The following is a 16,221-nucleotide window of genomic DNA, read 5'->3' as shown; positions in this document are numbered from 1 at the left end:
TGTATCTTATTGGATTTTATTATATGTGATATTATGAACAAAAACTTTTATAGACAAGGAGATTATACAGAAACCATTGTTCATTTTCTGTTAGTTAATAATCCTGTCATTCTCTTGAATGGTTTTACATTGTCTTGATATGTTTGATGCTACAGTACACGAAGTTATACTCAAAGATTTCAAGGAAAGAGACACTATGGTAACTACTTTTTTTATGTCGGGATATCTTGTGGTGGAACACTCTTTTGCTTAAATGGTTATGTTTTAACCTGCACTGTTTTGTTGTTATGCCCTGTTTTATTTCAATCTCTTTTTTTATTATTTACTTTTTTATTTTTATCTTTTTAATTAAGGGAAAAATAAGAAATAGGATATATTATAGTAACCACTTTGATTTCCTATTAACTTGATTTGAAACCCTGTATTGCTCTCACCATCTTGTTTTGACTGATTTTCCTCTATTCTGTTTTGCTTGATAGTACCAAGTTCGAAAGTATAGGCAACAACTGTGAAGACAATAAGATTCACTATGATGCCCATTCTGGTTGACTATTATCTACTTTTGAAGTCCTTTAATGTCTCCAATGTTTTGGTTTTTTATTGGTCTTGTTCTTTACCCTTTTGTACAATTTTATTATAACTGATGATATAGGCAATTCTTTTTAAGATAGCAAGAGGCATTATGGTAACCATTGTTGATCACCTTGTATTTTGTTTTTACATTATGTATTATGTCCATTCTTTTGATTTGACTGACTCTGTTTTGTTATGTCACATTTGGTTTTACTCTCTTCCAAAAAAAATAATAAGAACTGTGGGAGTAATAAAACCCAAAATGTGTAATAGTCATTGTACAAAAGAGAGGAAAAGGAAGTGCTCTAAAGGATATAACTGCATGTATATGTAAGTGTAGAAGATAGACAATGTGATATTCCTGAGTTTTGTTGGATCGTTGAACAGAACTGTTTGCAGTCTCACTGTTTTGGAAGTCCACTTTTTATGCTTAATTTTGTAACTTGAACAACTATTTCTAAGCGGACAATATGTAGTCTATCAACTAGTGATTTCCTGTTTATTTTTTCTGAAATTCTGTATAACTTGTACACTTCTTCTGTGTTTTTTCTTTTTCTCCTTAAAATTAAAGAAAAAAAAGCAATAGAATGTATAAAAAAGATGTAGTATTTTCTAAAATGGAGTACTACTCAGCTTTTAAAAAGGATAAACTTGAGACATTCATAGGTAAATGATTGCAACTTGAGACTGTACTCATAAGTGAAATAAATCAGATTTACGTGTGTAAATAGCGTAACAATTTAATTTCAGAGTGAAACACCTAAGACTCACCTAAGAGTAAGACAGAAATGTCTGCTCTTGAGATCCTAGGCCAGTGATGGCAAAACTTCTAGAGCTTTCAAAGATAGCCTTCTGTGATGTGTGCATAGGTTTGCTACCAGTGTCCTAGGCAGTGCAATAAGGCAAGAAAAAAAATAAACAATTGAATGGTAAATATAATGTGATCTCTATTTGGAGACATGACTTTATTTGTTTAAGAAAACGATTTGAGAAATAAATTTTGCAAGGTTTTTTTTTGTTTTGTTTTTTTCCTTTTTATCGGTACCAGGAATTGAACTCACGACTGCCTACTTGCAAGGCAAGAGCTTATGCCGCTGAGCTAAATCCCCAGCCCCAATTTTGCAAGTTTAAAGGATATAAATATGTAGGCATCAATCTTATATCTATATACTAGCAGTAAAAAATCTGAAATGAAAAACCATATAAAAGCACCAGAATAAGTCACATACCCCTGTAATCCCAGTGCTTGGGAGCAGGAAAATTATTGTGAATTCGAAACCAGACTGAGCTACAGAGTGAATTCAGGGCCAGCTTGAAGTACAAAATGACTCTGTCTTACGTATTGATTTATTTAGTGGTGCTGGGGACTAAATATAGGGCCTTATATGTGCGGTGGTCGACCTTTACCTTTGAGAGACTGTGTCTTTAAGAAAAGTAAAAAGGCATCAAATCAAAAGATGAAACACTTAAGTCGAAGTTCAGCATTAGATCACATTAGATAAGAATAATGAAAGAAATCAAAGAAGATATAAATAAATTGGAAAATATGTTCTTGGAATGACAGATTCAGCATTTTTTTGTACCAGGAATCAAACTCATGACCTCATGCTTGGCAGGCAGGTGCTTATGCTCCTGAGCTATATTCCTGGCCCCTCAATATTCTTAAGATTTCACTTGTTCTTAAAGTTCTATATACTTAATTGAAATTTCAATAAAAATCCCAGCAGATTTTTTTCTAGTGACAAAGCTGGTTGTAAAATTTATATAGAACACTAAACTAAGGAAATAGACAAAATGATTTGGATAGCATAAAACAAGTTAGAGGATATACTGCCTGACTTCAGGGTTTAGGAAAACATTATAGTAATCAAGAATATTAATACAAAGATAGAAACACCTCAGTGTCACAGAGTAGAGTTCAGAAGTAAAGACACACAACTAACATTTTTCAAATAAGATATACAAATGGTCAACTAGCACATTAAAAGTATCTTAATATCATTAGTCATCAGGGAAATGAAAACCATCAGGGAAATGCCCACTAGGATATAGTAAGAGACAGATAACAGGAGTTGGCACAGAAAGTTGAGCACATAGTTCTCATACCACCAAGCAGTTTCCCTTGTACTCTTACATATTTACCTAAATGAAATTTCAGCCTATGTATGAATGATTATGACAACCTTGTTCATAATAATCTTAAACTGGAAACTGCAAATGCTTTTCCACAGGTAAAGGGATTCACCAATTATGGTACATTAATTCAGTGGAAAATTACTCAGCATCTAAACAAATGAACTAGTGATATCAGCAACATAATAGATCTCAAATATATTATATTATATATGATTAAGTGACTTAATACTGTATTATCATATGAAATGTATTCATGTGAAATTGGAAAAAAGCTAAAACTGTTAATGACAGAAAAATATATCCTTGATCACCAAGGAATGCAAATGTTGTAGTGGTGTCAATTACAAGAGAGCACAGGAATTTTGGAGGAATTGTTATGATCATACTGTAACTTGGTTATGGCAGTGGTCATGCAATTGTATGCATTTGTGGAAACTTACAGAACTATACACTAAAATGTGAATTTTATTCTGCATAAACTATTTGTTAAATGGTAAAAAGATTAAAGATTGAGGAAGATTAAAACAGTGTTTCTTAACAAATTTTTTATTATCCCTCATTAAAATTATGTCAAATGCACATGACCGCTTAAAGCTATAACTGATGCAAGGTATCTGTTACAGTGCCTGGAAGTATTCGATAAATACTTACTGACCAAGTATTGATTATAAATACTTACAAATGAAATAGTACTATTACAGACTGTTGTCTTTTCATTTCTGTGAACATTTTTATATCCATATTTTAATTTTTATTGTATGAGATTTTTTTAAATTGTTATACTTCCTGTGAGATTATAAGTAGTCATTTCTTTTATATGTGGCTCCTTCTCAAACCCTTTAGAAGATTATTTGTCCATCTTGTATCTTCATCATGTCAAGACATGGTGAGATGTTTTGACTTAAACATTTAAAAAACATTAGTCTGGCTGTGAAGTGAGAAATGAATTATAAAGGAGGAAGGATTGGAAGCAGACAGAATAGCTATAATGTAATTATAAATAATCCAGGGCAGAGGTGATTTCTCAAAACAGGCTAGAGCAGGTGACATGTATTCAAATATTTTGAGACAGAGCTGTTAGCTTGCTTGTTTCCAGTGTGGACTGAGAAAAAGAAATAACTGATTATTGTTCAAGTTTTTATTTTGAACTTCAAGAAGATTTACCATTTATTCAAATATGAAAGGAGAGAATGCACATGTTTGCATGATAAAAATATTTTGAAGATAATGAAATGTGTTTTTGACATCTAAGTGAATATGCTCATTTGCTGATTGCATATAAGTCTATATTCAAAAGAAATGTAAGGAAGGAAATACGAGTTTGGGAGCCATAAACATTATATATAAATATGTATTTCTGTTATATACATTTATTTCTTAGGGAGATTTCTTAGGGAGTGAGTACAGATAGAGAAGGCACTGCAGGACTGAGGCTTTGACAGCCCGTGTTGGGAGTGGAAAGACGAGGAAAACCGTGCAGAGGAGTCCAGGAAAGGTCCATCGGTGAGGTAGGAGAGGAACCGAGTTAGAAATCAGTTAAACTATATTTATCAAGGAGGAAACAATCAAGTGATAAAATTCAAGGTAAGCCTGAGCTATCTTCTGGGTTCATTTTAGGAGCACAGGCCATTATAATGGGGAAAGGTGAGGCATGGGTACAAAACTAACAGCTGGCATTTGAGGGTTCTTACCATGTACCAGGTGTTTTTAAAGTGCTGTGCATATGTCAGTTAATTTCCTCTGAAATAGGTACCATCGTATCTTCAATTTAGAGAGGAAAAAATTGAGGCAAATATGCCTAGCAAATAATGACAGAAAATAGGTCTACTTAGTCAAGGGCCCACAGTCCTTGCATTGCCGTGAGCATACAATAAGTAAGTGGCAGTCAGTGTTTGAATGCAGACAGTATCTGGCTCAGAAGCTAGAACTCTTTTTTATAAGTAGACAGGTAGGTTGCTGAATTTATGTAGGAGCATGTAGCAGTACAAGTTGGGAGTGTGAGTAGATGTGGAAATTGATACCAATGACCAGGCAGTGCTTAAATCTTCTAGTCATAATTTTGAAGAGAGATAATAATGATGGCAGGTCAAAAGAATATTTTTTTAAGTAGACAGCAAAATAGAGATCTTTCCTTAATTTATAAAATACCAGATTTATAACTTGGTTCAGTATAAATTTATGAAGCAATGTGGAGGTCCAAAGAAAATGACATAGTAATTACCTTTGAAGTTAATGCTGTAATCAAAGTGGATAAGATGCCTACTTATAACAGATAATTTAGTAAAATACATGAAACACTGAAGTTATGTCAGATTTCTTGACCATTTTATTAATTTTCTTTTGTAAAATGTCAATTGATTCATTTATTCAGATTTTATCATCTAAATTTTATCATTTAAGATTTCCAGTGAATGCTGTTGATTTAAAGATGAGAGTTTCTATTCTCAAGGCTTTTTTTTTTATAGAGGCTTAAAGACATTTAAAAAGATAATTGTAGTATAGTTAATAAATTTTTCTTTAGATATTAAAGGCCTTGTAGAAAGTTTAAAAGGTATATAAATGTACAAAATGTACAAAAAATTCAATAAATCCTTATGCACTGCCACTCCACTTAATTAAGAGAAAGACATTCATCGAGAACTAAAAAAACCCAAATTCTGGAGAGGTAATCGGGAAAAAGGAACCTTTCTAAATGGTTGGGATTGTGGTACAACCACTACGGAAAATGGTATGAAGATTCCTGAAAAAACTAAAATTAGAAATTCCATTTGATCAAACTTTGCCTCGGTGTCTTCCTAAAAGAGTTAAAGACATCTTACTATAGTGATACATGCGTATACATGGTTATAGCAGCAAACCCCATAATAACTAAATCTTGGAAGCTTAGAAGCTGCTTGTATGCCCATTAACAGATGAGTGAATAACAAACTTCTAGAATACGTACACAGTGGACTGCTACTTAACTGTAAACAAAAGTTTAAGTCACTTGTAGAAAAATGGGTGCTTCTTGAAACCATAATGCTAAGTGAAATAAACACAGAAAGTTAAATATTACATGATTTTTCATATGAGAAACCCAAAATATTAGTAATTTAAGAAGCAAAATAAAAAAGAGATTACAAGAAACAGAGAGGTAGATTTTTTTGGAGATGAGAAGCGGGAGGGTGGGGAGGAGAAGGTGATGTAAAAATGATCAAGATTGAACATAGAGATACCAATTCCCCAAGGTGATTGTAATTTTGTATCACAAGTTTACATATATGGATATATATTTATATATAAAGAGAAAAGCTGAGCTTTGTACTGGTGCTTTTTATTTTTTATTAAGGTAATTTTGGGGTAGGAATAAAACAAACTGGTTGGAAAGTAATTCCATGGGCCGATGAGGTCTATATCTAACTGGGTATGCACTTTTGTTTGGAACAGAAGCTTTAAGTGGAGAAAGACATCTGATATAGAATTGACAGGGTTTATCAGGTAAAATGCAGCATATGTCTTTCTTCAAAAATAAAACCCCCCTAAATTATACTGTTTTTATTAGTGGACTTTAAGAAATTCATTAGAAGAGTCTGAGGGAACTATTTTAAAGAACTAAGAGAAATGTTTTTAAACCGTTAAACAATTTTCTGGAATTTTTACAGTCTTTTTTCTTTTACTTGACTCATTGGACTTTTGAACATGAGAAGGGTAAAACTTGCTCAGCCTAAAAAGCTTATTATATAAGAATTGGAAAAATTTAAATATTGCTCTTAGAATGTCTTTGTTAAAAAACGTTAGTCTTAAGGTCAAGAATTTTTAGTCTCAAGAATAATAGTTAAGCATTATGTGAAGATTTCTTTGTATGCGATTATTAGGATAAAGCATCTGTTTTATAGAGCCCTAAACTTTGTGCCTGGAGAAAATTTTTCTTCAAGGAAGGAGATAGACTGTATTCTCAATGAACTTTTAAATAAAATTTAGTAAACTATTTTGAATTTATTGTTAAATAACTAGGTCAGTCTTACTAAAACAAAACCTTTATAAAGTCAGAATTTACACAGCTGAGTAGGCTACCAGAAAGATATAAAGGAAAGATCCCTAATATTTTAAAATAGGACAATATAGAAAAAACTGAGAACAGACTACACTAGTAAAGGATGTTTTTATAAAATATTGCAGTTAAGCTGTTTCACTCGTGAAAAAAACCAAGTGACTGAAAGGAAGAGAGAAAGTTTCTGATGGGAGAACTTCAGGGAGATGGGAGGGTGAGATGGGAAGGGGACGAAAAAAGAATTAAGATGTGTCATGTGTGTTACCCACGATGAATGTAATCGCTATGTTTTGCAATCATGTACTAATAAAAACTCAAGTAATTTCTTCTATAAAAGTTGATGTTTATGCCAAGTATTCAAGGTCATTGCTACCTTTTGTTACTAAATTTACACATTTTCAAGATAAGATGCAGTTATCCAGAAAATATGCTGTCCAATTCCCAAAGTTCCTTATATAATTTGATATTAAAATTGCCAGAACTTGCATTTTGAAATATTCAGCATCTAAAACAGATCTTGCTACTGTTTTCAGGAGGACCTTAGTAATTGATATTGTAATTGACCCTATTGACTTTGTTGTATAAGCATATTCCTTTATTTACCAAAATTGTATTAAATGTCAACTATGTGCTAGGTAATATTAGGTGATTAGCATAGGTAAGTAAAGAACACACAGCATCTTGCCCTTGTGGAGTTTATATTCATACTTTAAAAACTGATTGCTTTACAGTTAGTATTTATTTGCTTATGTGTGACTTTAAAATAATTCTAGAAGTTATCTGCTGTAGTCATGGATTATAAGGGAAACAATGTAATACAGGACATGTAATTTATAGAATTATTATATAATATCCAAAGAGTCAAATGCAAAGCAGTGTGGGAGATCTGTTCACACACTACAGACCCAAAGAATCCAGCTGAGGCCCTGGATCCCATGACACTGTTCTGCATATGTCCGGCTGAAGTCCTATAGCTTATGGCAGTGCCCCCAGCGAATCCAACTGGAGGCTTAGAGCTCATAACAATGTCTCATGCAGGTTTGTATTAAGGATCTGTACTGAGAAGGCCCAAAGGTCAGTGGTGTAAGCTAGAAAGTCTACACCAGCAGGGTGAAGGATCTGTGCCAGCAGGCTGAGGGATCTGCACTGGAGTCAGGATGTGATGCTCAAGTTAAGGACGAAAGCTCTCCCAAAGAAAACCACAGCCATCCTTAGTGACAATGAGGACCCGAGCTCCTCCAGCAGTAACAGTTAAGTTCATATCAGAAAAGCCAGTGTGACAAGCTTATCCAGGAGGGTGAACAGTGTGCCATCTTTTTTCCAGTTCTGTTTTTATGCTGTTGGCAACAATGCTCAGGTGGGCCTTCTACACCCAGCACTGATTCAGTTCAGCTGGGTGTCACAAGTTGCCCAGTTGTGAATTCACCACAGTATGTGTTTTGTTTCTAGCATGGTGTTCAGCACATGTCATAACTAGTTGCCTACTTTGCAGTTCTGAAGGCTGCAGTTAATGTTCTGTGAAAGCCATGTGTACTTATATTTTTAATAAAAATATTGAGAACAAAGGATTATTTTAATAAACTGCTCTTGTATCTTTCCTTCTCATACATGTATAGTTGTAGCATTTGGGTTAGTATCTATGAATTAGAACCTCTTAAATAATCTGGTGTTGTATGCAGTATAATTGACATGGTGTATCAGGATAATCAATAAATTAGTTGTTTCTTAATATGTGTGATCACATATTAAGAAGTTTTTAAAAAATTTAATTAGTACATGTTTTCAGGCATAATGATTATATTCATCGTGGGAAGTTGTTTCATGTTCATAATATTTCTTCATGCTTTTTAGATTCCCTTTCCCTCCTCTGCCTCTGTATCCCCTTTACATTTGTAAGTGATCCATCTTCCTGTCTCCTATTTTTTTTTTGCTCTGTAATTTATATGTACCCTGGTTTTATGATGTAAGAGAAATCATGCCATCTTTATACTTGTGTCTGATTTATTTTTCTTAATATTATGATTTCAAGGTACATCCATTATAGGAAAATGGACCCAGTTCTTTTAAAATTCAGTCTATAAAGATGAATAGTGTTTAGGTTTTTTTTTTTTTTTTTTTTTTGTACCAGGAATCAAACTCAGGACCTTGCACATGCCAGGTAGGCACCATGCCACTGACCTATATCTCTGGCCCCTAAGTTTTAAGGATACTGGTAAGACATTTTCATTATTCATGGGCAGACAAATAGCTGAGGATGTAGTAGAGGCAGAATATCAGTTAAGTTGAATTATGTCATCATAGATACAATATTTATTAAGGACTGTTGACTGTTATAAAGAATATGAGAATGCATATATATATGAATGTATCCATGTATATGATCTTAACTTTCAAAAGCTCAGGTAAATAATTATACAGACCTTGAACCAACAGAACATTAAATCAAACTGATCTCTTTTTGTGCCTGCAGTGTTGGAGGTATATAGTAGTAGGATGAATGGGTACTAGGAAGTTATTACAGAAGTCTACAGTAGATAAAATTGCTTTTTTTTTTTTTTTTTTGTATCGAACTCAACCTCACGCTTGCCAGGCAGGCACTATAATGCTGAGCTAAATCCCCGATCCTAAAATTGCTACCAGTGGAAATAGAAGTGCTGGGACTTTGGAGAGTTTTTTCGAGGTAAAGTCTCAATATATGGTTCAGGCTGGCCTTGAACTCACTATGTAGCCCTGGCTGGCATTGATCTTTGGCCTCAGCTCAGAATCTTGAGTGCTGAGATTACAGACATGTGCCACCACACCCCGTGATGTTCATATTTATACCCATCAGCTAACTAAACTTTTGTATTGTTGGATTATGGAAACTAAACTGATAATACTGATGGACTTGAATCAAAATAAATTATGAGGTGGTAGAACTTATATGATGTAACATTATTAAAAAAAAACAAGAGTGTAGCGCTTCATTCCACTGAGTTGCACTTGACGCAGCTTAGGCTGATCTCAGAGAAGGGAATCCCTTCAAGGTGTGATAGGCCTACCAGCAGTTTGTCCATTAGTCTTCTACCTCACACACTAGCCAACTTGCCATACATTTAAATATCTCAGGGGGCTCAGAGAGTTCTATTTATGCCCATGAATATACAGCTAACATAGCTGTTATTATAAATACGTTTATAGGATGATTTTAACAAGTAAATGAAAGGTTAAAAAAATTTTCCCTTAAGTTAGAAGAATATGGCTCATCAATAAATAAGATGAAAAGGAAAAGAAAAAGTCAAAGACATCATTAAGCTTAAGAACTATTATTGTTTCATGCCCTGTAGTTTTTGTCTTTGACCCAGGATTATACTTTTGTATAAACTAATAAAATCGCTTGTATAACAATAGAGAATTTAGGAGTGGTAGAGGGAGTGTGAATGCTTTGTTTTCTTCTTTCTTCAGGCACAGCAACCTCGGTGTGCGACCAAAGGGGCTATCTACCTTGGTGAAGAGCGGTGTTCCTGAAGCATTGAGGGCAGAAGTATGGCAGTTACTAGCAGGCTGCCATGACAACCAGGCAATGCTGGATAGATACCGAATTCTTATCACAAAGGTAGAAACTTTTCATATTATTTTCATGTGAGGTAACATATTAAACACTGTTTTTTGTAGGTTCCATAAGGCATAAGTGTTTCAAACTTGTTTAAAAATATATTGGTATTGTGGCTTAATGCTTCTGCTTTTTGGGTGCTTGTCAGATGGGCATTGGTAAACAATGCCTGTAATTGTCTTTGAACACTTCATGCTGTTTCATTTTTTCATTAGCGTCTTTGTAATTTTTGTTTGCTAAATTTGAATATACAGTTTTCCCTCTGTATCCTGAGCTCTGTTTGCATTAGTGCATTCAACAAATTATGCATTGAAAATATTTGAAAAAAATTCATCTGTTCTGAGTATGTCCCGAGTTTTTTCTTGGCATCATTCCCTAAAGAATACAACAACTATTTTACAGAGTAATTACGTTGTATCAGGGAGTATAAGGAATCTAGAGATGGTTTAAAGTATGTGGGAGGATGTTCATTGGTTACAAGAAAATACATGCATTCTATGAAAGGACTTGAGCATTGGTAGATTTTTGGTACCTGCGGGAAAGTCTGAAACCACTATCTCCCACAAATACCAAGGGAAAACTGTGTTTGTTTTACAAGTCTTTTCTGACTTTCAACCAGACATCTTTGTGTTTAAAATTTATAGTTAGAGTTTTACAAATTCTATTGTAATTTTTAAGTGAATTTAAAAAGATTTCTGTGCTCATTCACCTTACACCTGAATGATGTGGATAGTTATCCAGATTTTTATTCTGTTAGGTGCTTTGTTTCCAGTGTAAATTCCTTTGTGTATGTCTAAATAACTCACTACAAGCCATCGTAAAGATAAGTGTTGGCCTTTTCCTCTTAGGTCTCCCTTTACCTCTTAATCTACTCTAAATCTTGGAACTTTAATAGTAAGTTTCTGTTTTTTCATATTTATTCTTCAGAATAAATCAACTTAAAAATTTTTATCCCATATAATTTCTCCTTTTTTGTTTCCCTCTTTGCTTGCTTGCTTTTTTACAAATAACTTCTAAGTGCTTGTCTCTGATAAATTCAGGTTAAAAGTATAACTTCCACAATTTTTTTTAAAGATTAGTGAGCTCCATGGTAGGATATGCCAGGTGAACCATTGGTATATGTGGGAAAAATACCCCAAGTTCAATTTGCATTTTTAAAAAATAACCAAAATGTCAAATTACACTAATATTTGCTGTGCTGTGGTCCTCGGGCCTGATGGCCACATGTCAAATTGTGGCTCAGAAGTGGCCTGAGCTTGTGGGACTTGCAGATTGTGTGCCACATTCAGATACTCACTTTCAGAATATCACAATTTTAGGGGCTGGGGATTTAGCTCAGCAGCATAAGAACCTGCCTTGCAAACAGGCAGTCGTGAGTTTGATCCCTGGTACCAATAAAAAGGAAAAAGACAAAAAAAAAGAATATCACAATTTTCTTGTAGTTTTCATATGATAGATTAAGGGGATTGATATGTTATCTACTTTTAAATTAGCCCTTGTAAAATGGGTGAATGGTTTGAAAAGATTATTGTTATGAGCTGGTATATATAAAGATGTGTTAAAAATAACAGTTAACCTATTACTTCAAGGGAAAATTAATGTATGGTCGTTAGTGACAAAGCGAATACTTTTGGAAATAAATGAAGAAGGATAATTTGAAACATTTAGCAATTTAAACATCACTAAGTGACTTTGTTAGTGGAAATTATGTGTGTGTGCTTTACTATGGGTTGCTTTTTCATATAAGTAACAGATTATGTACTTCTAATGACTGTTCATGAATTAGCAGATGCAACTATATGCCTTCCTGCTTTGATATTGACAGGCTTCTTTGATGCATTCTTTTTTAAGATTTCAAAGTTGGGGAAAGATATAAAGAATGTTATCCCACAATAGTATATACTAACTCTTGATAATATATGTTCATAAATGTGATAAAAGTTTAGCCACTTATACTAAACAATGTGAAGTTTCGAATATATAACTTGCAGAAAAAGCTTGGATCAAGAGACAGGACGGAAAAAGGAAGGTTCCCCCCCCACACACACACACACATCACCACGTACTAAGATCTAAGGACAGTACTTGGAAGCCCAAGAACTGTATTTCTTAGATTGCTTTCTTTTTGGAGTCCTTGCTATGATTTACTGTCTGTCAAGGATGATGGGAAGGATGCAGAAATTATACGGCTTTTCTCTGGCAAGGTGAGCTTCACCAGTTGTGAAGTTTTGCATCTGCCTCTGGACATTTCATCCTCAATCATTGTGTAGTTTCAGTTTCCTGAAGTCTCCTAACCTGTGTGGCAGCAGCAGTCTTCTGATTCTCTGACTGTCACTACTACAGTGGCAGACCTACAAGTTAGTCTCTTATATCTTTGGCTCTTCCAATTCTTCCAGTGGTCAGGTACCCAAGTTTTTGTGTTAATTACTTTTTGAAATATCTGAATTCTATCTGATATGTATGGCATATGCTTGCACAAGGTAGCTGTTCTACATCTAGCACTATGTTTGGAAAATAAGGAAAAAATACACCATCCACATTCACCAAGCCAAAGACAATAGGTACAGTCTTCTAGTCTGCTAAGTTGTCCAAGACTTGTGATATCGACAAGTTTGAGTTCTCAGGGCCATTCTGACTTTACACCATCAGGCACAAATTTGAAGGTCTGACAGACTCCCTCAGGTTTGATAACTTTCTAGAATGAGTCACAGAACTCAGAAAAGTGCTCTATTCATGATTGTTTTTGTATTTTAATAGTGAAAGGATACAAGTTAGAGCCAATCAAAGGAAAGGAAGTATAGAGTAAAATAAGGCACTAAGAGATCCAGATATGGTAGTTCTTCTCACATTTCCAGAGACATATCACCCTCTTGGCATCATCCTCAAGAACATATCTTTATGGAATCAATGTGTGACTATACAATTTTAAAAGAAAACCTACCAAGCTTTTGTTCAGAGTTTTTATTAGGATTTCATTATGTAGGCTGGATTGAAGTATCATCAGTCACCTGACTGAACTATAGTGTGGAAAGATCATACTCTATGGCTGATTGGTTTTTATAATGTAATTTCCAGGAAATAAAGATTAGCCTGTAATTTTGACACATATGAAATAACTATTGAGACAAAACTATTAAACTGCATGAAAAACTCTGAACTACATTCAAGTGAAGATGAACCAGGTCAGCAGCTGTGGACCAGTAATGGTAAACCAGCAGCATGTGTGCCACAGTGGGCTGTTGGTATCGTGGAGAGCTCTTAACAGGCTTGCCATCACTGCTGTAGGCCAACTGATAATCTGTCTAGAGCCAGGGCCGTGCACAGAGCAGTTAGAGGAGCTATGACGGAGAATTATATTGCATGTGATGCTATCCTTAGAAAGGAACATCAGGCACAACTTTAGATGGGTATGCTGGTGTTCATTATGGAATTAGAACCTGGATTCAGAACTAAAACTCTGCACCTTACTAACATATGACCTTGAACAAGTTTCTTAATTATCCTGTCTCAGTTTGCTCATTTGTAAAATGGGCATAACCATGTGTATGTTACAGGATTTTTTTTTATGTTACAGGATTTTTGCGAGGATTCAATAAGATAATTCATATGAAATATTTGATATGTTCTTACTACATGGAAAATATCATTGATAGAGAATAAGGAATACTATAAAGGAGCATATTCGTCAGTGCTAAATAAGTAGCACAGAGAAGTACTGTAGAAAATGTGGAGATTGCTATAGGCTAACCATCTGAAAAGCGGTTAGAAAGAAAGCAAGCAAGATTTTGTGGAACATGGTGTTGTCTACGTGTGCCACTAATTGGTTGAGCCACATTCTTTAATTTATCAAACAGTATCATTTTTGTGTCAGACAATGTGCTAGACACTACTGTGTGATATAAAAGTTAATAATACCTATATCTGGCCCTTGAGGAGGTTAGTCCACCGGTGGAGGCAGCCAAGAAAGTGACGAAAGGGTAATAAAATGGTTCAGTGCGATGGCACAGGTGTGAGGGAAGTGATAAGGGAGCCCAGAGGCTGGAACAGGTGTCTAGCAAGGAGGAATTTGAATGAGAGGACTGTAAAAGCAGAGTTGTGAAAGGTCCTGCCCTGTGGGAAGTTCATTGTGACCCATGGGGCCCTCTAGAGTTGAAAGCCTAAATGAGCAAGGCCGGCATCTGAGCTCATTGTTTCAACCTTAATATTCAACCCCAGATTCTCCTTTTATTGTTGCTGAGACAAAATACCTGACACTCAAAGTTAAAGGAGAAAAGGTTTGTTTAGCTTAAAGTGTGTAGAGTTTTCAGTCCATAATTGGCTAGCTCCAAGACAAGCTAGCATGGCAGACAGGTATCACAGAAGAGAGACAGTTCATGGTGGGCAGAAGGTAACAAAACCAGCAAAGCATGCCACAGCTCTTTCCATTCTGTATATTTCCATCCTGTATATTTTATACAGGCCATGTAGGGTGGGTAGCACTCACATCTTTAATCCTACGGCCCTAGCGCCTAGCATTGCAATCCCAGTGTCACACACTTCAGATCTGGTCACCTCTAAAAAATCCCACTTATACCCATATGAGATTTTGGGGGGATATCTGGACATAAGTCATAACAGTAAGCCTTCTCCATGTAACCTTGATGATTACAGTTATTTAATCCTCATTTTTACCATCAAGGAAATAAGAGGTGCAGAGAGATTCAGACACATAGTTATTAAATAACAGAGTCAGTATTTGAGCCCATGAAGTACAAAATTCTAAACATGAAACAGATAGATCATCTCTACTTTTTGTTTTAATGATTCGGAAGCAAAAACTCCTTATATTTTGCTGATCATTAATCTTTTTAGGTGATCTGTGGGAACAATAGAAAGATAGTGACCTTGTAGTCCCTATGGGTAGAAACAAACAGAATTTAGAGCTTCTGAAGTGAAGATTAAATCTTAATTGCTAGCATGTGGAGCACTGAGTAATAACCACATTTTCACATATTCTGAGCCATTTGATATGGGGGAGGCTGTGTATATTTCAGGGCATATTGAATTTTATGTAGTGTAACCGAATTGAATGTGCAATTTTAGTAATTACAAGGCATTTATGATATAATGTGTCAAGTCAGGAGTGCTGATTAGTACTTACATAAGATAAAAATTATGAAATTGTATTGTCTTGTTCTTTTGTAGTTATGATATATTTTGTAACATACATAGTCTATTTTTGGAATAAAAACAGGCTTTTAATTGATAAGTTCTGAGAAATAACAAAATCATGAGCCATCTTCTCCCTGACATTTGAATTTTTATTTCTCCAAATGAATCTTTTCTTTCACATATGTATGTATGATTTTATTTTTAAAGGATTTGTTTTATTGTTTGACAGGCCTAGAGTTGAGCTCACTTCTCTTGAGGATTGTGATTTTCTAAGCCTCAGTTTTATATTTGTAAAGCAGGCATAATAGTGGTATGTACTCGGATTGTACAAACTAAATAAAATAATGAGGTTCTCAATACCCATCAAGAACTCAAGACTAGCTTCTATTTTTATAAGTGTACTACATCCTGAGCAATAACAACAGTAAAAGGAATGATACTGGTAATAATGATTAAGATTCTATAATGGTCTCAGTGAAACTGCTGTATTCATATGGTAAATGTGTTTAATATTTTGACAAACTCCTCAATCTTGTGCCATTTAAAATTTTTGGGTTGTCTTTTTTTATTGCTGATTTGTAACGGTTTTTTGTATGTTCAGGATACCAATCTTTAGTCATTCAGTAATTTTTCTTTACATTTTTTGAGATAGAATCTCATTTTGTAGTTCAAGCTGGGCTCAGACTCTTGGTAATCCTCCTACCTCCATCTCCTGAGGGGTGAAATTACAGGCATGTGC

General features: G+C 34.5%; 1 protein-coding gene across 6 annotated transcripts in view; it reads left to right on the top strand.

Moving 5' to 3' along the window:
• Rabgap1l (RAB GTPase activating protein 1 like) overlaps positions 1-16,221 on the top strand; it is a 718,519-nt gene that overhangs the window by 243,460 nt on the left and 458,838 nt on the right. For 5 of the 6 annotated variants that reach the window (XM_063240009.1, XM_063240011.1, XM_063240008.1 and 2 more), the window contains 2 exons: positions 8,868-8,897; positions 10,184-10,334. In XM_063240009.1, coding sequence (XP_063096079.1) covers positions 8,868-8,897; positions 10,184-10,334 — 181 coding nt within the window. The remainder of the gene's footprint in view (positions 1-8,867; positions 8,898-10,183; positions 10,335-16,221) is intronic. The other variant, XM_063240010.1, reaches the window with a different exon arrangement.

The sequence above is a fragment of the Cavia porcellus genome, unplaced genomic scaffold (assembly GCF_034190915.1).
Source record: "Cavia porcellus strain 051 isolate PalLab524CR breed Dunkin Hartley unplaced genomic scaffold, mCavPor4.1 scaffold_29, whole genome shotgun sequence".
In the NCBI taxonomy this organism is placed as follows: domain Eukaryota; kingdom Metazoa; phylum Chordata; class Mammalia; order Rodentia; family Caviidae; genus Cavia; species Cavia porcellus.
The sequence above is the reverse complement of the archived record's forward strand: the minus strand, read 5'-3'. Positions and strand labels throughout refer to the sequence as shown.